Source organism: Miniopterus schreibersii, assembly GCF_964146895.1.
Source record: "Miniopterus schreibersii genome assembly, chromosome: 15".
Lineage (NCBI taxonomy): Eukaryota > Metazoa > Chordata > Mammalia > Chiroptera > Miniopteridae > Miniopterus > Miniopterus schreibersii.
Window position 1 is genome coordinate 42,248,602 of NC_138115.1, and position 24,548 is coordinate 42,273,149.

The 24,548-nt window shown below is 39.2% G+C and overlaps 1 protein-coding gene and 1 long non-coding RNA gene across 2 annotated transcripts in view; one reads left to right on the forward strand and one right to left on the reverse strand.

Moving 5' to 3' along the window:
* Window positions 1-2,384: 2,384 nt before the first annotated feature.
* Window positions 2,385-6,795, reverse strand: LOC308567823. Its single transcript, XR_014000380.1, has 3 exons — window positions 6,724-6,795; window positions 5,811-5,933; window positions 2,385-2,485 (listed from the first exon to the last, which is right to left on the reverse strand). It is a non-coding gene; the product is annotated as an uncharacterized lncRNA (long non-coding RNA).
* Window positions 6,796-8,246: 1,451 nt separating this feature from the next.
* The window catches only part of STT3B (STT3 oligosaccharyltransferase complex catalytic subunit B), a 67,185-nt gene continuing 50,883 nt past the window's right edge, over window positions 8,247-24,548 (forward strand). Inside the window, exon 1 of the mRNA XM_081159259.1 lies at window positions 8,247-8,966. Coding sequence (XP_081015385.1) covers window positions 8,653-8,966 — 314 coding nt within the window. The 5' untranslated portion in view covers window positions 8,247-8,652. The remainder of the gene's footprint in view (window positions 8,967-24,548) is intronic.

Consider the following 24,548-nt stretch of genomic DNA (forward strand, 5'->3'; position numbering starts at 1 on the left):
TCACCATCTGGCCTGCAAATGAGACCAGCCCAGCTGACACCTTGATTATAGCCTTGTGAGACCCTAAGCAGAGGATCCAGTGAAGCGTGCCCAAACTTCTAACCTACAGAAGCTATGAGATAATTAATGTATTGTTTCATAAGCTGCTAAGTTTGTGGCGATATGTTATGTGGTAATAGAGAAATGTCTTAATCAGCTCGAGCAGCTGTAACAAAATACCATATACTGGGCAGGTTATCAACAGAAATGTATTATTTCTCACAGTGCTGAGATCGGTAAGTCCCAGATCGTGGTGCCAGCACGGCTGGGTTCTGGTTGGAGCCCTCTTCCAGGTTGCAGAAGGCTGACTTCTGGTTTCCTCATGCAGTAGAGAGCAAGCTAGCTCTCTGGGCTCTTTTTATAATGCCTTTCATAAGGGCTCCACCCTCCTAAACTAATCACCTCCCAAAGGCTCCACATCCAAATACCATCACATTAGGGATTACATTTCCACATACGAATTTGGGAGGGGGGACACACAAACATTCAGTCCACAATAATACCTAATCCATCAACTAAATGCAATGTGATAACCTGATTCAGAAAAAATACATTAATGGAAAAAATGGTGAAATCCAAATAAAGTCTATAGTTTAGTTAATACTTAAGTACTAATGTCAATTCTTTAGTTTTAATCATTGTATTATGATTATGTAAGACGCTAACAGCAGGGAAAGCTGAATAAAGCATACACTGGAACTCTCTGGTACACACCTAGAATCTCAAAATAAAAAGTTGAAAAAGTAAACACAAATAAACTTAATACAAATCAGCTATAACACTTGTGGAAAATAAGCCTTGACTCTGATAGCAATCGTGTAAAAATAACAAAATGTTCATCAAGGTAGTAAAAAAACTATGGACAATCTGGCACCACATTTAGTTGTCTGAGGCCCAGGTTTCCCTCTTGCTCAAGCTGATCTCACGTCAACACCTGAGCAGCATTTCTCCCTTTGGCACACACATTTCTTATTTTCAGTTATTTGACATCTCACAGCTGTAGTTAGTTACTATGATTACTTGAAAACAATTTTATATAAAAGATCTTTCTTCTCTCTTCCTACTCCCTAGAAACCTCTCTTGCTTCTGTCCCTACAACAGTTTCTCCCATAATGATATCACTTTTTTTCCCTTCCATACTTCTTTCCTATCTCCCTTAACCATCTCTTCTCACACGGTTTGGAATTTCTAAAGAAGTTAGAACAGGAATTTACCAACATAAGAGAAACAAGGGGGTTTGGTGTGTTAGTTTTTTTTATACTCTAGGCAGCACCATACAAATCCAATACCCACCCGTTTGAATTTTTAGTTGTGCTGTGCTTAGACTCCATCCAGAATTCATCACTTCCCTCTACCTCAATCTTTATGACAGCATCTCAGCTCAGGGTAAAATGTGTCCTAAATATTGTAGCTTCTTGACCTCAAGCAGGTTTTATAGCTTTAAAGGAAGTGTATAACCAAACTTAAATTGTAGATTAAGTAGGTATACAACTTGGTAAAGAAAATGAATGTGGAGAGGCAGAGTTATTAAAAAGCAGAGTGTGTTTGTATAGGCTATCTTTTGGGAAATAAATAGCTCAACCTGGATCCCAAACAGAATTAAAATAATAAAGGTGCCATTGACTTGATGAAAATGTCCCGTGTCTGGCTGAAAGGAGCATAAATAGCAATTGAATAAATTGCTTACTTTTATTTTGGTCTGTAGAATTAAAATCCTCTTAAACTTATTGGTCGTTTTGGAGACTACTTGCTACTCAGCCTGAGCATTAGGAGTTACCTCGTAGCTCTTAATATCAATATTTGGGTCAGTGTCTACTATATAATCTGTACTCATATGCTCTGCCTCCAAGATGCCTAACTATGCCTTTGAAATTATAAATTAAAACCTTTTGGAGATGGAACAAGACATCCCCTAGTACTAAAATCAGAGGCACAAAACCGTAATTATGTGCAGAGTACAAAATAAATCTCTCATTTAAAGGACACAAAGAGGAATAGGGAAAAATAGAGAACTAAATTAAGGTCCTTATACTCACAGAAGTTACTATTAACTGTTCATTTTTTGTTAAATAATGTACATAGAAAGGGATTTGAATTTTTTATTTTAGAATTACTTACCTTTTTAAAGTAAATTTTAAAGCACAGTCAGCCTTGAGGGTTTTTCTTTTCTATGCAACATAGTAAGATGTGGATACATGGACTTAATGAGTGCTCTCGATTTAAAGAAACAGAAACTTGAATGCAAGCAGAAATCAATTTAATTTTAAAGTTAATGCTGCAGGTTTGCTGGCATGCCTGACAAGATTTTATTCTCACAAATGTTTCGTTGGGTTCTCAGTCTTGAAATGAAAGGGAGTCGTGCGTGTCCAGTAGATGCTGGCAAATAGGAGAAGGCTGCCCTGGCAGGTTGGGCAAACTGCTGGTAGATGATTTTCAGTCCCGCACCCTAGGGGAGGGAGTGAAGAGGTAATGGTACCCATGAGTCCTGTGCAGAGCCACTGAGCAATCACAACCCCCAGCGACTGTCTACACACGAAGCACTAAGAGTTCAAGAAGTATCAGGCTTCTCTGGAAAGTTTTCAGGCCTCAGAGGCCAGAGAGATGAATATATTTCGTGTGTGTGTGTGTGTGTGTGTGTGTGTGTGTGTGTGTGTGTGTGAAATAAGAGTGGGTTAAATAAAATCTACATTTTCAGTTTAGGTTTTACTTTTTTAAAAAAAGCAGAATGAGGTCACATTTATTCAGATGATAATATGACTCTGGGTGCCAGCGCCCCACTGTTAAACAGGCAAGAAGCACAAACCAAACAGGTGCATCTCGGGGTGCACTCTGGCTGCTGCCACCCAAACCAGCAGCCCTCCCACCCTTTTCTCGGGGGACGCTGCAGATGCTGCTGACATGTGTGAGTGCATGTGCATGTGTGTGCTCGTGCATGCTTCTGCATGAGTATCTTCCACACACGCCACCAGGACGGTGACTGAGGACCAGGCCCAGCATTGGTTCTTTGGCCACTGAGGTCACAGTCGGGCCCTTGGCTGGGAAGGAGGTGCCTAGAGAAGCCTGCCCAGGTCTCAAGCTGTCACAGTTCAAGGAGCCTGGGGCAGTCACGGGGCCCAAGCCAGCCAAACACACACCATCACTGGGTCTGGAACAAAACTGCTGAATCGCAACTTCAATGCCTTGATGACACTCCACCGACTCTTTCACTTTATACGTCACAGATTTACTCGACTGCTGCCTTTTCCCTCGGCTCTTTTCTTCTAGCTGTGCTCCCTCCACCCACATCCAAGATCTTCAGATCCCTCTTTACCGTGAACAAGTGCTTCTGCCCCAAGCTTTCCCTCCCAATGACCAGACAGCCAGAAGTGTCTAGAAGCTCATGCATCTCCTTGGACCTTAAACTGTGACTGACAGGAATGCCTACGGGTCGTTGGTTCCCGGTTGGGTGTCAGAAACATCACTTACACTCCCAGGCACCCGCGCTGGGATTAGGCTAAAGGACCCTCCCGTGACTGCATCCTTGCTAGGCTTCTTTCCTTCCCTTGACCTTCTCACTCTTCTACCAGTTTCTCCTGAGAACAGTTGCTTAATAAATCATGCAAAAGCTCATCTCAGGATCTGCTTCCGGGGAAACTGATCTAACACAGATGTGCAAAGGTTTCCTGAGAAGCAGAGAGATGGTCAAGAGAGGGCAGTAAGCAGAAGCCCCAAAGCAGCAGGAGCCATCAGGAAGCAGGAGTGGAAGGTCTTTGAGGACTAGAATAGTGAGTCAAAGGGAGGCAGTCACGATGGGAGCCAAGACACAGCCATGGAGTTGGTGTAGGAACAGGGCACGGTGTGGGGAGCTGCTGAGTACATGGAAGACGACACGGCATGCTCCTGGCCTAGCAGAGTTTTGTTGAGCCACCAGAATTGCATGTGTCCCAAAATAACTTGTTTTCTATGAGGCCTAGCTCTGCAGCTGCAGAGATGTCTTCCTGTCTCTCTTCTCTGCATCCTTTCAGTAACATTACCCAGTAACCCAAATATATCTCTGCTCCTTAAAAACTGAAAGACCCTAAGAAACCCACACTATAAGAAGTAAAGTTAACACACCAATCGTACATGCCTTTGTAATACTTTAGGTGTTTAAAATATTTTTATAATTAATGTATTCCTTCAGCGCCTCTTTTTTTTTTTTTTGCTTTTTTAAAAAATTTATTTTCTTTTTTTTATATTTTTTGTTTTTATTATCAAAATTCTAATGTAGTTTTCAATTTTATAACTTCTAGCTAATGTGCCCTCCATTCTTCATTGTGTAACTCATTAAATAACCAACAAAAACATCTTCCAATTCCTTAGTAAATGAGTTTGTTTTGTATGATTATGTGGAATAGACTTCTTCAGCATAATATTTATTGTACCTAATTTTAAAATGAAACATTTGGGATAGCAACAATTGATAATAAAAAATGCATACACAAGTACTAAAGCTCAGTATATATTAAATTCTCTTATTAAGTAAGAGAGAGGCCCTATTTCAAGTTTCCTGTTTTTCTGACACCTGTAGGGTGACATAATAGCATCTTCATAGTTTATAAACTTCTTTGAACTTCACTCTGACTTATTTTATAAGAACATAATTTTTAAAATTCTCTTATAAATATGATGCAGTTATTCATTCTGTGATTGCTTGGGTTAATATACAAACAAAATCCCAAATGTATAGGGATAGGTGATAGTACTTCATCAGAATCACTGTTAATTGTAATTGAAATACACTGAAAGGAAATATTATTTGCAATTATAAAAACAAAAAACAAGGAAAAAAGCAAATATATATATTATTTGCTAAAGTAACCTATTTACTCATCTACTCCTATAAGTCTCACAGGAAGGGATGGACAGTATAGCTACATATCAGAAAGGCACAAAACTTCATGACATTAAAACAAAATGAAACAACTACCTTTCTATCAGGGGAAGCATTTGCTAATAGTTACTTTATCTTTAGGAAATTTCTACTTAATTTTTTAAATATCCTTACCCGAGGATATATGTTTATTGATTTGAGAGAGGGAGAGAGAGAGATACATGGATCTGTTGCCTCCTGTAGTACCCTGACCAGGAACTGAACCCACAACCTTTTGGTGTACAGGACAACGTTCCAACCAGCTGAGCTACCTGGCCAGGGCTCTACTTGAATTTCTTAATGCACCACAAAAAAAAAAAATTTTTTTTAATCCGGTTATTACTTTACAGGTACTATCATGAAGTACATGATCTAGAACAGATAATCTAGACAATATGCTAAATTGAACAGAAGAGTTCTTTTTCTTTTTTTTTTAAGAACAGATTCACATGAATTCAATATAGATGATTTCATTTTCTGAGCAAGTTGCAATAAAACTATACATGTTAATTGTTTTCATAACATTGGACTACTCCAATAATTACACTTAAAGATAATCAGCAGTGGCAATTCTGCCTCATTGACGATGTAAAAAGATTGCCTTAAATATAAAATCAAGAACCCCTAAGCCTTACTCATAAAGGAAATGCAAATTAAAACTATCAGTTTGAACCTCACTTGTTAGGAAAAAGCAAACAGTTTGTTAACACACTCTGCTGGTGAGCCCTGGGAAATGGGCCTCTCACACACTGTGGGTTAGGAATCTGGGTGCAGCTTAGCTGAGTCCTCTGCTCGGGGTGTCTCACTAGGCTGCAAAGTGCTATCTTTTTCTGCATTCATCTGAAGGCTGGACTGTGAAAGTATCTGCTCCTAGGCTCACTCTTGGGGCTGTTGGCAGGCCTCAGGTCCTTGCAGCTGCTCGCCAGAGACAATAGTTCCATGTCACATGGGGCTTCTTTCTAGGGCTCCTCACAATGATTGTTTGCTTTCCTCAGAGTGAGAGCTGAGAAAGACAGAGAGAGAGAACAGGAGAGCAGGGGGAGAAAAGGACAAGAGAGGAGAGACATGTTTTTATTACCTAATTTTGGAAGGGGCACTCCATCACTTTTGCTGTATTCTATTTGTTTGAAGTAAGTCGCTAGATCCAGTGCACATACAAGTGGTGGGGTTCACAGGTTATGAACACCAGGGATCAAAGGTCACTGGGAGTCATTTAGAAGCGGCCTGCCACGCCCTCTCTCTGAGGTTTTTTCCCACCTTAGCTGCCTGCCAGTTTATCCAGCAGATAGCTCATAAACAGCCTTCTTAGTAGTGGTTGATGTGAGGCAGCACTTCCCAGTTTAAAGAAACAGAGGAGCATTCAGATGGGCTCAGGTCATGGAAGGTTATCTTAAAATATCCAGAAAGGGCCCAGCCAGTGTGGCTCAGAGGTTGAGCATTGACCTAGGATCCGGGAGATAGAGGTTTGATTCCCGGTCAGGGCACATGCCGGAGTTGCGGGCTCCATCCCCAGCAGGGGTTATGCAGGAGGCAGCCGATCAGTGACTCTCATCATTGATGTTTCCATCTCTGTCCCTCTCCCTTCCTCTCTCTGAAATCAAGAAAAACATATTTAAAATAAAATAAAAAGATATCCAGGGAGGTAAGTCTCATAGCCCTTCTGTCATTGTTTTAGATATAGAAGTAGTCGCGGTAATAATGTCAAAACCCAACCTGTGTTGCATGCTTCCTCTGTGCCAGGCACTGTTCTCAGTTCTTTGCACCTATTGATCCGCTTACCCTTTATTACAAACCTGCGAGGAAGGTACAGTCCTTCCCCACACTTTAGAGGTGAGGATCAGGAGGCGGAGAGGGGAAGGAATCTGCCAAAGGCCCCCTGACTCGCAATCAGCAGCCAGGATTGGATCCCTGGGAGTGAGCCTCCGGGCTCTGCTCTAAACCGCGCTGCGCACCGCTTCCCGGCAGCCGGCCTGGGTTTCACAAGCTCAGAGCTGTTTCTCGCGCTTCCCTCCCTGCGCTGCGGCGCAGGCCACAGGGCAGGCACTTAACAGTTCAAGTCACCAAATATTAATAAATGCCAATTACATGCCAGAGCCTGGCAGCTCTCTGTTGTGGTCACGTCGTTATTTACCTAATAATTGGACAGTTAACTGTTACTTTATATAAGAAATTATTTACGGAGTGTTGATTATACCGAGAGCTCTGTGCCCTTCATGGTAGGGGCTTATATCACAGCAATTCCAGGGTCCCTGCAACTCCTTTTGTTTAAACCTCATTCTACCGTGAGTTTAGTCTACCAGGCCGCGCTCTCTTTCTGGAAGGAAGGTATAAAAGTGCAACCTAGATGTGCAAAATTTCGTGTACAGGGACCTTCAGTCCGTTGTTTACTAAAGAGAATTGGGTAAGGGCTGAAAAGTCCACAGAAAGTTCAAGTTTCACTCGTTTTATGTAACATATGCAGCCGTTAAAATAAATTCCTGCATTTGCCCTTATTTCCAGTGAACAAACATTATTTTTGCAATTGAGAAAAATACAAGAAGTAAAGAGCGAGGCAAAGTCGCACGCACTTCGCCCCTCCCCAGGTCCTTCCGGGGCTAGCGGCCGCCGGCGGGTTCCGAAGTTTTCCGCAGCGGAAAGCTCGCCTTCGCTCGCAAGCCCGCGGGCAGGACGCCGGGCGCACGGCGCAGGGCGGCCGGGGCGTCACCGGCCCGGGCTCCCCAGCTGCGCCGAGTGCGGGCGCCCCGGGCGGCCAAGCGCCGCCGGCCAACCGCCAGCCGCGGGGACCAGCGCAGCGCGCCTGCGCGCCTGCGCGCCCAGTCACGTGGTGGGCGCTCGGCGCGGAGCGGGTTACGAGTCGCGACCGCGGCAAGCCCGCGAGCCACGAGCAGATCGGCGCGGCGCTCTCGGTGTCCTTTAAGTCTATGTTGGCGGCGGCTACTCAGCTGTCGTTGGCCACCGCCCGCCCCCTCGGCCCGGCTCAGCTCCATACGGCGAGCGGAGCCGCCCAGCACCCTTCCTCGCCGACGACACGAGCGCGCGAAACCGCGTCTTTCAACTGACAATGAAACCGTAGCCTCCGCGTACGGCCGCTCCGGGCGAATGGGCGCGAGGCCGGGAGGGGGTCGGGGGACGACGGTTGGGCTACGCCCCGCCCCGGCTCGTGTTCCTATTGGCTGGCTCCGCGGTTCTGGGCCCGCCCCCTAACGGACCTGTCGCATTGTGACAGGTGGAAAAGCCAGTTCCTGTTGGGTTGGGGGCGGAGTCAGAGGTTTCTGCGCTCCGCCCGGGCTCCAGGGGGCTCCTCCTCCTGCTCCTCACGGCGGGGCGGGCGGCGGGTGTGAGAGGGAATGTCATTGCTGTTACGATTCGAGGTGCTGCCTCCGTCTGCTCCTGCTCCTTCTCTGGCGCCCTCGTCCCGTCGGCGTTCGCCGCTGCCGCAGCTGCACTGGGGATACGTATGGCTAGTGGGGCGCTGGGGCCATCAGAGTTGAGAGAGCGGCGGTCGCGGCCGCTGCGGAGGCGTAGACTCTCGGCCGCCGCCTCCACCCCCTGTTTCCCGGCCTCGCGGCGTTAAGGGCGGGAGCGCGCGGGGCTCTTCCCTCCTCCTTTTTCTTCCTCCTCCTCCTCCTCCTTCTCCGCCGGGTCTCCGCCCAGCACCCCTCGCACCAGGCGGCGGCGGCGGCGGCGGCGGCGAGGAGCGAGACCCGCCGCCGGGGCACAACATGGCGGAGCCCTCGGCCCCGGAGAGCAAGCACAAGTCGTCCCTCAACTCGTCCCCGTCGAGCGGCCTCATGGCCCTGGGGAACAGCCGGCACGGCCACCACGGGCCCGGGGCCCAGTGCGCGCACAAGGCGGCGGGCGGCGTGGCGCCGCCGAAGCCGGCCCCTGCGGGGCTGTCCGGGGGTCTGTCGCAGCCGGCTGGCTGGCAGTCGCTGCTCTCCTTCACCATCCTTTTCCTGGCCTGGCTGGCCGGCTTCAGCTCGCGCCTCTTCGCCGTCATTCGCTTCGAAAGCATCATTCACGAGTTCGACCCGTGGTAAGTGCCCCGCCGCCCCTCCCCCGCCCGCGGCCCGCGGGGACCCGGGGACCCGCGCCTCTGCCTCCCGCGGCTCTCCCTGGACCTGGCCCTGCGCCGCCGCCGAGCCCCGCGCACTCCCGGGCTGAGGCGGGCTCGGGTCCGAGCTCCGGGCGCGCCCCCTGCCTGTGGGCGAAGTTTCCCCCGAGCAGCCCAGAGCGAGGCGTCGGGGTCCCGGAGTGGGACCTTGACCCCCGGCGGGGCAAGTGGGACTAGTCCCAGGAGGGTGAACGAAGCCCCTCGCAGCCGGCTCGGACCCCGAGTTCGGAAGGGCCACGCCGGGAGCCGGCAGACTCGTGGCGGACTCCCCGCCTCCCGGCCTCCGCGCCCGTGGCTATCGCGTTCTTTCCTTTTTGCGGGCGCGTGTTTGCTGGTGGGGATGGGATCGGCCAGGGGTTGCCCTGTTGCGGTTGGAGATGAGTCGAGATGTGCAGGAGCCCTGCCTGCTCAGCCTCGCAGTTTTACGCTTTTTCCGTTTCTCTTTTTTTAGTCTCATTATACAAGAAGGGGAAAAGAGCGAGTGTAGGAAAGGAGATCCTATCCCCGAAAGTGATCTGAAAGCTAGGAACCTCTTATTTAACATTAGATATTTTTTTCAAGAGTGGCTTTTTTCAAGGCCCTTAAGTGCACTTAGCACCTCAGTGTTCCACAGTTATCTTGGGTTGCTTTTTAGAGCAAAATCATTACTCTGTTACGGCCAAACTGTCACCTTCAGTCTGTTGTGCACAGTATCCAAAAGCATTGCATTAGCTCCTTTATTGGTCTCTGCAGGAAGGTTTGTGGACAAGAGAACAAACTACCATGGTGGTAGGGACCCCGAGATTATAATACAGGAGTTGCACAGGATATTACCTCATTAAGAGCGCCAGCTAATTTAGACAATATATTGGTCTGTGAGTTACCTAGATAAGAAGATTGCTTTAATTTTTTTCTAACTCGCCAACCTGAGTTAAGTAGTTGTGGTGTTTTTTAACTCGAGCCTGTGCCTTTTAAACTAAATTCGTTTTGTTGACCTATCAGCCATGAGTTATTTATTCTTACTTTCTAGACCTATCCAAACTTGACGATATTTATCACTTGAAATACAGAGAGAAAATCTTCTTGACAGTTACTAAATACATAGATAAATATTTTGTGGAGTAAGTTGCCCATATATCAGAGTACTGGATTGCACTTCTGTTATGGATAGAAAAATTGGTATTACATCACTTATTGAACACTAGAGGGGCCCACTTATGGAGAACTCAATTTAAGATAATAGTTAATTACTGGCATTCTTTCATGAAACATTTTAATTCCATTTTAGAAGTTTTGATTTTTTTCCTAACACTCTTTAGAAAATAACTTTTTTTAGTTTTAAAGCTGTGAAAGACTTTATTATATATTTATTACAGAATTAGAAAATAACTTTTATGTTACTTGGAACCACAGAAGAAAATAAATTATTGTGAAGCTTTGTAAACTGGATGCAGTATTCTTAGTCTTTGCTTTGAAACACCAAATTAGATAAAAATGAAATTGGAACCAGAAAAAGAAAACTGCTAGTATTGTACTTAACAGTGTGATAAGAGAAAGTTCTGTTTTTTCAGATTACAACAGAAGTGCATGGTGACCAGATATTACTGGTAACAAAAATTGTATATTTTCAGAGAGTATCATTTTTACAAATGGATGACTAAATACTGTTTAGTAGTAATATTGAGGCTAAAATTAAGGGTTGCAGAAAAATTCACAGCTGAATGGTGATTTTGTTGTTTTTCCTTATTTTAAAGGAAGATTAGAAATCTGCATTGAGTCATCCAAAGATTACTACTAAAATTGAGTATTGTAATCATTAAAAGTCTTACTGGGTTGCTTCAAAGGTAATATTCTTTTTTTTTTTTTAAGTATGGCAAAGAAAAGTTTCTTTCTCTAGTTTCAAGAAAATACTTGAAGCCCAGCCTCGCGTGTCTCAGAGGTTGAGCATAGACCTAGGATCCAGGAGATGGAGGTTCGATTCCTGGTCAGGGCACATGCCCAATTTCGGGCTCGATCCCCAGCAGGGGGCATGCAGGAAGCAGCAGATCAGTGACTCTCTCATCATTGATGTTTCTCTCTCTCCCTCTCCCTCCCTTTCTGTGAAATCAATAAAGATGTATTTTAAAAAAGAAAAATACTTGAAGATCATAACTCTTTTTTACCACATGAAAATTTGTTTAACTTCTGTTTTTCTATGTATAAAAACACATTTCAGAAACATCATTCTTTAGCTAAATGTGTAACATTTGAATTCTATAACACATAGGAATCTAAAGGTACACAACTCTTCGGTCTTAGAGATCTACTTAAGTATAATACAGGTGACTTTAATGAAAGAATTAGGTTTAAGACAAAAAGAAATCCTGTTTGCTCACTTTTCATATCTTTTAAAGATTTCAGGTCATTAGGCTTCTCATTCTTATAATCCATTGTTGAAAAATTTAAAAGAAAGGGTTAGGTCTAGATTGCTTGTCATTCATTATAACTGGATTTTTGAAGCAGTTTTCCTTCAGAGCTACTAATAGTGCCAATATGTTGACTGATCTACAGTCTTACATCCTAGTGTTATATACTAGCTTGGGAGTCTCTCATTACCATTTTAACATTTAGCAGTGGACATGAACCTTTAATAATATTTAACTGTTCCTCTCAGGTTCTGTATGCACAAACCAGTTTATTCTGGCTTCTCTGATCTCTTTTTTTATGGCTCTGTTACTGGCTTCATTTCTGAAGTGTTTTTAGTGAAAAGTTTACTTTCTCTGTTGGATTGTTATTTCTATAAAATTGACAGTTCTTAAATTGTGTAAGACTCTAGTTAGCTATTGGAGGGGACTCACTGTCACAAAGTTATACTGTTTTTTAAATTTTCAGGGTGGTTTTTTTTTTAACCTCACCAGCTGTAAGGTTGTGGTGTATGATGTTGAGTATTATATGTTTATTGCATTTTAAAGTTCAGTACACATCTTAGAGCTTAGCAGCATTTTTGCTAATGATTTTCTTACCGCTTCAGTAGCTTCCTCCCGTATCAGTTGCATTGATCAGACATGAAGAAGCAGTTTGAGAATATGTTCTCTCTACTTGCCAAACATTTGGTTGACCAACTAGTTGAACAACACTTAATTTTATCTTATTCTTATCTGGAGCATATACTCCTAATTTTTGTTGTAACTGTCATACTTTTACATTATATTAACTAAGTACCTTTTTCATAACCACTGTCTTGGTAAATTAGGGTAGCTTTTCCCAGAGAAGCAATATGAAATCACCCTATGTAAGGAGAGCTTCCCTTTTCCCTGCCTGCACTTGTTACAGTGGATTCTCCCTAGAGCTGTAGTGAGAAGTCTCTGAGCCTTGAGCTTGGGCTGCAGTTAGCTGTAAAAGGGCAACAGATGATCTTTTACAGGGCAGAAAGCTGCAGTTTAGAGTTGAAACTTGGAATACAATTTTTCATAGACACTATGGTATACATAGGTTAATTAGTACAAAGCGTGTTTTAAAAGGAGTGATAAACCTTTGGAACATAAGCTGGGGACTACTTCCTGTGCTTTGAGATCTCCATGTTTTTCTTCACTTTTGCAGATGACAAAAAGAGGCTATTGACCTCAGTTCCGAAGAAGACAAAATAGGTAATAAAGCCAGTTTTAGCAACAAAATGTCCCTAAATCTTAAAAAGTGTGGAATTATTAGCAACAGCAGTTCAGCTGCACTTCAGAACAGGTGTATTGTCACTGATTTCATGGTAATTTAAAATTTTTGTAGCCTTGAGCTCTTGAGACCATTTTAAGTTACAAGAACACTTAGGGAGGCGGTGCAGGTAGTGCTTTGAGATGCTGGATTGGACCTGCTCCCATTTGGGGTAAAGTGTGGTGGCTCCTATAGGTAGTAATCATGAGGCATATAGTAGGTCTTGGGGAGTTAGGATCTGTCAGCAAAGATCTGGAAATTTTTTTCTTTTCCTTAGAGTTTTCTTGAGGGCTAACTTGGCTAAGACTGACCACCTTTTACTGCCATATGTAGTTTGCATAAAGGCAACATTGGTTGTATACCAAGCATTAAAAACTCAGAATATAGATTTATATTTTAGGCTCTAATTCAGTTATGAATATGGGGAAATTTACTAGCCTGTCTATACTTAAGCTGTCTCTGATTTTTATGCTCTCAGTAAGTTTTGAGTGCTTTGGAATATGAGAAAATGTTAAAAGTTCTTTTTTTTTAATAGCTTAGTATTCATCAGTGCATACTTGCTCTCAGAAATGGTGGAAAGATTAATATTTTTGAGTGACTGAATCATTTTTTTCTCAATTTGTGTACTTTGAAAGCTTAATGCTCTTAGAGAGAGACAATACTGCAGTTAACCTGAATTATGAAGTTTATAAAATACCTCACAATGCAACAGATCTGCATATTTCTAAACTGTTATATTATGAACATTTTCAAATATACAGAAAAGTTGAAAGAATTTTATAGTGAACATTCATACTCAACACCTAGATTCTACAGTTAGTATTTTACTTTATCATCTTCTATCTGTCCATTACTGTTCTTAAATCCTGCTTATAGACACTGATCATGTACTGTTCATTGTAATATAAAGAATGTTATCTTTGTTCCCCAACTCCATGATAAAGAGGATCTCTTGTTTTTGGAAGCATTTGTTTTCTGTAGTACTTGAACATAATTGGTATAAATACTCTTAATGATTCTCAGTTGGACTGCAGATTAGAATAAGATTCAGTCATTCTGAGTTTTGGTTAGTAACTTACTTGAGTACATCGTAAGCCCATCAGTGTTAAATAACTTGACTTTGCTAAATTTGATGTCTGAGGAGAAATCCAGAAGTTATAAGAAGGGTATTTATGATGGTTTTATTAGATTTAATTGATGTGGAACTTTTAAATTCTTTGAAATTAGAAGCCTTTTATTGGTCAGCTTGTTGCTTACCGAGTCTTCTTTTTCATGCTCTTTCTTTGCCATGTTTTATTCAGATATAATGTTTAATTTAGTTTATGTATGATTGCAAAAGTGGCATCTGTCAGTCCTTACAATAAATAGAAAAAAGGAAAGACATTCTCAAGTAATATGGGAACCACAAATATAATGCATGGACCAAATTAATACTATTGAAAGGGAAAGAAATGTAAATAGTTACTCCATCTTCACTCCTTTATTTGATTTACCTGATTCTAGTGGATATTTTTTGTTTTTAAGCCAGTTTTTTCTGAGAAGGTTTCTTTCCTTGTCTTCCAGGGACTTAAAATTTTACATAGAAAGTGGCAATACTGTAGAATTGGGGAGTGTGTTAGATGAGGGTAAGGGTTAGAAGAGGCATTTCTTATGTTTTAGGTAAATGTAGGTTAACTAACATTTGTAGACTCGCTAGGAAACCTAACCACTATTTGGAATTTTCTTTGGAAAAATGTTTTCATTGTTCAAAACGAAAGACAGCTAAACATATTTTGGAATATAATCTGTATATGTTGGTGAATTCCTTTATGTTGGTGAAGTTTGTACTATTTTCAAATAAGTGAATTTCTAATAAATTGTGACTGGTACCCTAATTAAATTGACGATATCATCTGTGACATTTTTTTTTCTTTCTGTGGAACTTAGTTTTGTAGGATAACTTTAATAAATGGTTTAAATGGTAGTAAACACTCAGTTTTTAGTGTCTTACAACTTGATTTTAGATCTCAGAATTGAGATTAGGTAACATCTTTTATTTCTATAAATAAAAGATAATTTAATTTAGTAGTCCCCACAAGGCTTGAAGGATACAGCTCTGCCTGTCTCCAAAGTCTGTGTCCTTTTTACTGCATCCTCTGCCTCCACGGCCAGCTTAAATGAAAGTGTCCTCCATTTAATTTGCTTTTTAAATCAGCTGCCCTGATTTAAGTCTTCACGTATTGGCCTATCAAAATGTCTGACACAATCTGCTCTAGCTAAACTCACTAGTTGGTTGGTGGCTAAATTGCTTTGTTTTGATGTAGGAGAGAAGAGTTGATGATGGCTTGAAGTTTTTAAACCTGGGTGACTAGGGAATTTTCAGAGATGGGAATTTTAAGAGAATAGCTGAATGGAAAGAAAGGTAATTGAATCCAAGTGAATGTTGTTTTCATTTAGACTTACTTTGTTTGTAACAAGTTCATATTAATGAGGTTGGAAGTATTAAGCTATTCCAGTTAAGGAGAGGTGGAAGCTAAACTTTCAGAGTAGACCCAGAATTATGTAGCCTAAAGGACTTTTAGAGTACTTACACATTGGCTTGTCTTGTTTTCTAGGCAAAGTACTTTTTCTAAGGTGGTACAGTTGTAGCTTGGCTAGATTCTTTTCTGTTTTCTTTGCACCTATTTTTGCATTAAAGGGACTTTTTGAGGAATTGTTTAAAACTTATTTCAGAAGATGAGGGGAAGCAAGTTTCTACCACAATATTGGAAATGTTGGCAATTCAAGTTTAGCTGTGGAACCAGGTTTTATGTGAAGTTTGACTTCTTATAGAATTAGTGATTTTTAAAATTGTGTGCATCAGTTACCTGAAGTTTCCATAAGTTAATAGTTTCCATAGATTTTCTCAAGCTTTATTTTTTTCCTTTTTCATCCTTCTTTCTTATCCAAGGGGAAATAAATATTGCATGAAGACATAAAGAAATTTTATGTTTGTATTAGTAAATTGTTAATGATTAGTTGATAATGTTTCTTTTGGGGTTTCCTTTTAATTCACTTCATGCCTTCTAGGTTTATTAGCTGTTCTCAGGTAGTCAAATATTTTTCTTCATAGTACCATGTTCTTTTTTTTTTTTAGTGATATCTAGCAATTTCTCCAACTTACAAATGACTTCAAATGAATTTGGTTTTTAAACTTAAGTTATTGGATCCCTCTCTCTCTGCACAGATAGATAATATTGCAGCATATACTGTTTTCCATACTATTTAAGAAATTAAAATACAGTAATTTATAATAATTTCTAAAATTTCAGTATATGCACAGCTTAAATTATTGTTTCTTCCTGGCCAAATGGGTGAAATAGAGTTGGTGAAAAGAATTATGACTGGGAACTCACTTGTGACTGCTGTATTCACTTGATGCCTTTTCTTTTTCTTTTTTATTCTGTTCATCAGTTTATTAAGTTCTTTAGATTCCACGTATAAGCAAGATCATGTGATGTTTGTCTTTCTCTGCCTGGCTTATTTCACTTAGCATAATATTCTCCAGGTCTATCCATACTGTCCCAAAGGGTACGAGATCCTCCTTCTTTACAGCTGCATAGTATTCCATGGTGTGAATGTCCCGCAGCTTTTTTATCCACTCATCTACTGATGGGCACTTGGGCTCTTTCTAGATCTTAGCTATTGTAAATTGCATAGGGGTGCGTATATTCTTTCAATGCCTTTTCTTTTTAAATTGAGGTATAATTTCACATGTAACATTATATTAGTTTCAGGTGTATGACATAATTATTCAATATTTGTGTACATTTCAAAGTTATTATCACAATACTATAGTTAACATTCATCACCATATATAGTTAAAATTTTTTTTGCTGTGAGAACTTTTCAGATCTACTCTTAGCACATCGTGCCTATTCTTAAAACACCAATAACTCCTGTAAAGTGCAATATACCCTATTTAGGAAGGTTTAATTATTAAAATAAATTATTATATCATCTTGTGTAATCCACAGGAGAAACAGTGGAGTACAGAAGTACTGGAAGGTAGCACTCTTGTAGTTTTGAGATACTCTGTGAAAATGTCTTAAATGTTTTCATAAGCAAGGGGTGTGTTCTACAAAGGTGTTCAGTTTGTCTTTAAATTTTTTTTATGGTGGAATAACACATTCTGAAAAGTATATAAACCTAATTTATAGTGTGGTGACCAATTATAAAATAAACACCCATGTGACCATCACCCGGATTAAGAAATAGAACATTGCCACCACCTCAGAAGTCTTGGTGTGTGTTTTCTCATCCCCAACCCCCACTTTTACAGTAATTACATCCTTGCTTTTCCTCATAGGTAATATAATTCTATGTGCATTCCTAAGTAATACAATTTAGTGTTGCCTATTTTAAAGCTTTTAGATAAATGCACTTGTGGCTTCTGTTTTGCTTTTTTGCTCAGCATTGCTTTAAGTGTTCATCTTCATTGATCAAAGGGTTATTGAAAGTGTGTGGGTAATAAAGTTTAGCAATAATTTGGTTAACCAGGTTTCTTACCCACCTGAGGAGGTTGTGTGCTCTTTTGTAGCAGAAAGTACCTAGAAAGAGGAAGGCGTTCATCTCTTCTGAAGATCAAAAATTATTTCAGGATTGAACTCTTAAGCTGGAGTCAGCAGCTTTGTCTCCAGATAATCCTGACAACTTTTTTAAAGGTACTAACTGTCCAGACAGATTCAGTCTTACAATTGACACGGAGAGTACAAGAAGAGCAAGCAAGGAAGGAGATATCACTGGCTTTCAAGAGAAAAAAGATGATCAAATAGATAAATGCAAAATTGTTAGTTTTTAAACTGTGGTTTTTGCCAGCTGTTGATCATTTTAAAGTATATATATATATATTAAGATTTATATAAGGAAAGGGGTGGTTATAGTTCTTGAAAGAGAGAGAGAAAGAAAATGTTGCAAGGGGATGTAAATTGAAGGAATTTAGGAGAATCCTAAGAACAGACTGTTTAATGAATTGATATTTTTGTAGAGGATTGTTGACCCTGGATTGTGTGTAATTTTATTTGTGTAGCTATAATGGGATCTTGAATAGATTGTATTTCTCTTACATTGTTTCCCATATTTTCCTCTTCCAGTCTTCCATGGCTACCACTTTTATTTTTTCCCAAATCTGTTTTCTTTATTAATTTAGCACTGTGTTGATCTTTAGGAAGAATGGGAGAGGTATGATAGGATCCTTTAAGAAACAGTATTTGGGAGATATTAAGTTTGATTCAAAGAAAGGTTAAAGCAAAGGTCATGGATCTTTATATAGGAACTTGAAACCTGTGCAAATTTGGTAGTATGTGTTGGCAAGTGATTAAGTATATGAAACGTGATTCCAACTTATAAGCTCTTTTAAAATTAGAAAATATTTCTTAAGACAAACTTGAATGCTCTTAATACATTTCTTTTGGTCAGAATGATTTTGATCAGATCAATGGTTTTTTCCTGCTGTGCGTTAGTATTTGATGTTATAACTGGATGTGAATTGCCATGTAATATAAAGTTATATAGGTTTTTATAAATCAAGCTATATTGAAAATTCTACTGGCCTATAAGAATGTATATACCCATATACGTAATTATGAACATAATGATAAATACGTGAGAAACCCCTACCAACTATAGAACTAAAACGTTACCAATTTCACATCTATTTAAGTTCCTTCTTTAGCCTATCCTAGGAAACCATTGTCCTGAGTTTTGTTAAACATTTCCTCTGCCATATAAAAAACAACACAAAAACAAACAAACAAAAACCCATGTATGTATCTCTAGGAAACATATTGCTAAGTTTTGCTTTCAGGCTTTAAAAAAGTAGTAATCTCTTCTATGTAATCTTTGACTTGCATATTTATACATTGGCTGGTTGATAGACATTTGGGTTTCCAGTTTTTTGAAATGCTACTGTGATGCAAATATGTTCATGTTTGCTGGGGCATATACCTGGGAATTTTGTCATAATGTTTCAATTATTTATAGAAATATAGTACACCACCCCAAAATTTAGTGACAAAACAGTATTTCCTTACTTCACAATTCTGTGGATTCAGTGGGAGGTTCTTTAGCTTCATAGTATCAGCTGTGGTGCTGAGATGATTGGAGTTATCTGGAGGCTGTATAGGCTACAGTCAGCTGGGACTAGAATGGCTGGGATGTTAGACAGTTTAGAGTAACCTGGAATCTTGATTAGGAGCTCAGCTGGGGCTTTTGGCTTCTTCTTGTGGCTACTTGGGCTGCCTCACAGCAGGGTGGCTGGGTTCTAAGAAAGCATTCTAAGAGAGGAAGGTGCCAGGACAGTTAAAGGCTAGGTTTGTAATGATCAGGATCTCTTACACTATGTTTTACTGTTCTACATAGACACAGGTTTATCTCACAAAGAAGATGCATATAGAGGTAGGGACAGAATTATTTTGGGTCCATCTTTAGAGACTGGCAACCACAGTGTGTTTATTTTTATTTTCATTTCTTTGATTAGTTTTTTTATTGGGTGGTTTTAGATTTTTTGAGGGAGGGGAGACTACATCTGGGTTAAATTTGTTGCAAATCTTAATACATTTTGTGGTTTATTGGTCCTTAAGCAATCGTATGAGATAGCTATTTTATTACTCCCATTTTACATACTTTATTACCCCCATTTTACAAATGAGAGAAGCACTGCTTAGTATGTTAAGAGAATAGGCTTTGAAGTCAGACAGCCTCAGGTGATATTTTTGGTATAAAGAATAGCATGTGTAAACATGTACAGTTATGAAATAGCATGATGCTTCCATCAGTCTACTTGTTACACCCCTTCCCTTCCAAAAGATTGAGACTTAGAAAAATTTGCAAGTAATTTTTATTCATTTATGGTCGGTTATAATGTTTTAGATAAAGTGTGACTTTTGTTATGAGGAGGCTTAGGCCAGGTGTTGCCAAGTGACTTGCCCAGAGTGACAGAGCTAGAACCAGTATTCAGCTTCAGGTTCTATCTAGTCTTACCTGCCTTTCCCATTCCTCAGTATTTTTTACTTAAAATTATTCAGTTGGGTCAGGATCAGCTAGTCCATTTCAAACACTTGTGTTTTTGTTAGCCAGGCTAGTTTTGTTAGCACTTCACTTTGAGGGTATGATGGATTTCAGAAGAGAGTAGAAAGGAATTGACTGATTTATTTTTTTTTTTCTTCACTGACCCTACCGCCATACTTTATAGTGGAAATTAAGATCCTTAAGTATTATAGTCAAAATAATTTTATTAAATTATAATAGAAGCCAGAGATTCACAATTAATATGCAAATATTTGCTTTATGTACTTAAAAAAGAACACAGAACACTGTAGCCATGCAGCTGAATTGCCTTAAAACTGAAAATGCCACAGAGCAATTTTGAGTTAGTTCCACAGTGCAGGACTTTGAAAAAAATGAACAGTTTGCCTGAGCAAATTCAAAATATGCAGAAATAAACTTGTGGACACTTTCTTCCCAACCCTCAAATTTAGGAAGATTGTTCTGTGTATAAATATAGTTTCTGATTATGACAATTCTGTATGTTGAAGACAGACATCTCAGTACATCTTTCCAGTGTAGAAACAATGCTTCAGGCAGCGTGACATATTTTCATGTCATCAGATTTCTTGGATCTAAGATTCAGAGACAGAAATGAAAATGATAATAGTACTTCTACTTATTGTAGTGGAATACAGAGCATCTTTAGACTTTGACTAGGAATGTTTTCCACCAGTGATACCAGGCATTGCATGACTGAGGCTCTCATTTGTTTTTGTTCTTTCCTTTCCCAGATTCTTACATGTAATGTCAGATTCCACCAGTATTGTATAGTGTAATGCCATTTGTTAAAAAACAAGGGGGGGGAAAGGGGGGATTAAGTTCATTTAAAATTCAGTAAATGCATTTGTAATTTTCAGAATAAACACATGTTAAAATAGTGTACCAAAAACATGCTACTCTCTAAGTTTAATACTTTTTTAATAGAAATTAATAAAATTATTTTCATGTAGTTCAGTATTTCATACCACCTCACCTTCAACCCCTTTCAGAAGTAGGGAGGAAACTGATTCACTGTCCTATTCTTTTTTTTTTAACTCCTTGAGTATTTTTACTGATACTTTTCTGTTTGTAAAGGGGGTGATGATAAAAACTAGGTAAATTGGATCAACTTTTGGTTTTTATGGAATATAGAATGAACTTCATGCCTAGAAGAGAACACGAATTATTTGTTATGGTGATTGCCAAAGCACATTGTGCAGAACACATATCCTAGGGATTGTAGTTCAAAACAAAATAACTTATAATTTAAACATGGAAAAAACTGCATAGCCCATCCACTTATTTTTTACAGTACATACTAGTATGTTAAATTCTTGACTACATCTGGGAAATTCTTGACTACAGTGTTAATTTTATTTAACCTGGTGTTTACCATATTTAACTTAGGAATCACTGTAGGATTTTTTAGTGTTCCATGGAATGCAGTTTGGGAAAGACTGATTAAGTTGCTTTATTTGATAGAAGCCTAAGGCCTAATCATACTAAGTGACTTTCTCAAAGTCATAGAGCTATAATTAGCACTGACAGTCTGGCAGGTTTGAAATCTTTTTTTAAAAGTAACATAATTTTTGTGAACATCAAGTATATCCATATTATACTGGGAGCATATGTATTTTTCAAAACCAAACAAATGAGTGTTCATTTATACCATCCCACCAATTTATTTTGGTGACTAAGTTGAGTATTTTGACACCCAGGTCTTCAGTACTTAGTAATATGTCAGATTTTAACATTGCTCTGTAACTTATGAATATGCCCCCCCTTAAATCTTAAAACTTAAGATGTCCAGAGAAGCTTATATACGTTGCTTATTTTGAGTGATTGTTTTATTTTAGTTTATCTCTTGATGTCATTGCCCAGGCCCGAATGATGTTCATTTCTCTTATGAGCTTATTAGTTGGCCAAACAATTCTGGTTCTTTAATCATAGCAAATTATGAGATACTATTACTATATAATAATTGGATATTATTACTACATATAATGTTTATTAGTTGGAAATCTTATTTCTGTAGTATGTGAATATGTGTCCTGACTTAAATATATGTATGATAATATATATTTATATAATGCTTGTTAGTTGGAAATTTTACTTATGTAATTATTATATAATGTCAGTAAGTTAGATAATAATCTAACCTAATAATAAGTAAATGTAGATATAACATGTTTATATGTAACATTTGTTGGAGATCTTGTTTCTATAATATATGAATGTGTGCCTAACTTAAACGTGTATTACATACACGTGTGTGTCCTATGTAGCGAGAAAAAATACATACAAGCACATGTTAGCTGCCTTTTGTCTAGGATTTTTAGATTTCAATCTGTATTGGATTTAACCAAGCAAAAAATCCTAGATTTTTATTTATTTATTTTTTTTTGAGCATCACTAGGACATTTATATCAACCTCTTATTTTGATGTAATTTTTTGGTGCCAGCTTCTTATTGTTCTTTCCTTTTTCCCCCAATTAGTTTAAGTATCTTTTATTATAAAAGAGAAGAGGCTCCCTCCTTTTTCAAATGGATACTTATGGAAATTGATAGGTGTCACTGCCAGTTAAGGCAAAGGTTAAGAGATAAGACTAAAATAGTGATCTTGTTTTCAATTAATATGTATTTGGAAGAAGTTTTGCTCTCTGTGTTCTTATGAATTTAATATCATTTGATTTGTAATGCACCTTAGCTTAAGTGGGAGGGTATAGAGAAGCTCTAAGAGGTCTGCAGGATGTTTTCAGCTTTTGAATAATCACCTTTGTTTTCTTCCATGTGCTGCTCTAAAGTAGAGTGAAAACAAGTAGTTTGTCAATCTGATACATACAACCTGCTGTCTGCTTATGAAAGATCTTGAAATCAGAATGACCTATCCATCAGTTGTAAGAGGAGAGAGAGTAGTGAGAGTAGTCTTTGCACCCAGTTGGAACTGCTTGTATGTAAATGAGTAATGGTAATTGGGTGGTATGGCAGCGGTTAATCTGTGTATTTGTAGGTCTTTTCAAACTTCAGAATTGACCTAGTAAAACAAATTACTTCTTATTCTGTATCATTAATAATCCTTTGAAATTCTATTGTTTTGCTGTTACTTAAACATTGATATGAATCTCTATAATCACACTAGGCTTGAATATATCCTCACATATGAGTTTCCATAGTTGAAGTAATAAAGTTAGCTTTGTGTTTAATATGATTAGACAGTGTTCATATGTATCATGTGGCAGGATTGGATTTAGATAGTTTTAGAGTCTTAGTAGACTGGATTTTTTTCTATCTGGTGTACTTATTTAATTAGCATGTCTGGCTTGTTTTTGTTTTTGATCCTGCCATCTAATAAAAGGTATAGTTTGTGGCCTTAGCTGCTTTGTACTTTTCTTATACCTTGGTTGTTTTCTGTTTCTATTAGTGCTGAATTTTGTGTATGTATGAAGTATGCCAACTAATGGGACTTCTGTATATCTGGTACCTTATGTAGTCTGAGAGTTCCTAGTGACAGGGTAAAGGAGAAGAGAAGGAACAGAAGAAAACCTTTAATCCTGGATGTAATCACTGGTGTTCTAACACTGTGCTCTTCATTTCTGTTTTTATTTTCTCCTTCTGGAATTCTATTCCTTTTTTTTATTTCTTAATTCTCTTACACTTACATTGGCATCCATAACTGGTAATTTCTGTTGATGGCACTAGTTGCCTTCTCATTTACTAGGTGAATTAACCTGGCTAATTTTGTAAAATCTTATAACACTGTACTTTGCAAACAAACTTGGAGAGTTATAATTGACTGTATAAATCTTTTCATAGAATGAATTATTTTTGAAAGAGCCTGTCTGTTTGAAGAATAGAGGATTGGACAGAAGCTAGAGTGGTGTGATGTAGCTTCCATGATTATGTTATGTTATATAAAACTTTATCTTATCACTGGACTTTGTCCAGTCTCCCCTTGCTGGAGTTATGAATTAAGCAGCCATGTTGTTGAAGTCCACTTGGCAAGGAACTGCAGGCAGCCTATATGAGGCTCCAACCAACAGCCAGCATCAAGGAAATGGATTCTACCAGTAACCTAAGTGAGCTTGGAAGTAAATTATTACCCTAATTCAGCCTTCAAATAAAAACCCAACTCTGGAGACACTTTGATTGTAGTCATGTGAGACCCTAAGCAGGGGATATAGTTAAGCTGCACTGGACTTCTGATCCATGAAAACCATGAGATGATGAATGTATGTCGTCTTAAGCCATTAAGTTTGTTGTAATTTGTTACGCAGCAATAGAAAACTATACAAATGCCCTTAATTAACCTTTTCCATCTCTGAATGTTATGTATTTGCCAGGTGGCAAATCTATAGGATTTGGGTGAGTCCAAATCTATAGGATTCTAGTCTTGGGACTTGGGATCTAGACTTGGAACAGTTAAGAATGACAAATGCAGTGAAAAAACATGACACTATGAGAACATAGAGAATTAAATACAAATATAGTTTTAAGACAATCAACTTTTAAAAACTTACTATTTCTAGGTTGCTTCCTCATTTGTTTTTCAAAGCATATTTTTGCCATAAAAAATTTGACCTAGGTTTATTTTCTGTTAGTGTTATGAAAATGATCTATCTGCCTTTCTTAGCCCTTGCACATGTTCTTTGGAGACTACTTCTATTCTTTCCTGCCTTTTTGCTGAACAGCCCAGTAAGGTTTTTGTTAGGTGTCATTTGTAAAAGCCTTCCATGAGAGCTTTAGAAGGACAGGTCTGTCCTGTATACTAGTGTTCCTGGTACACTGCACAGTGCTGGT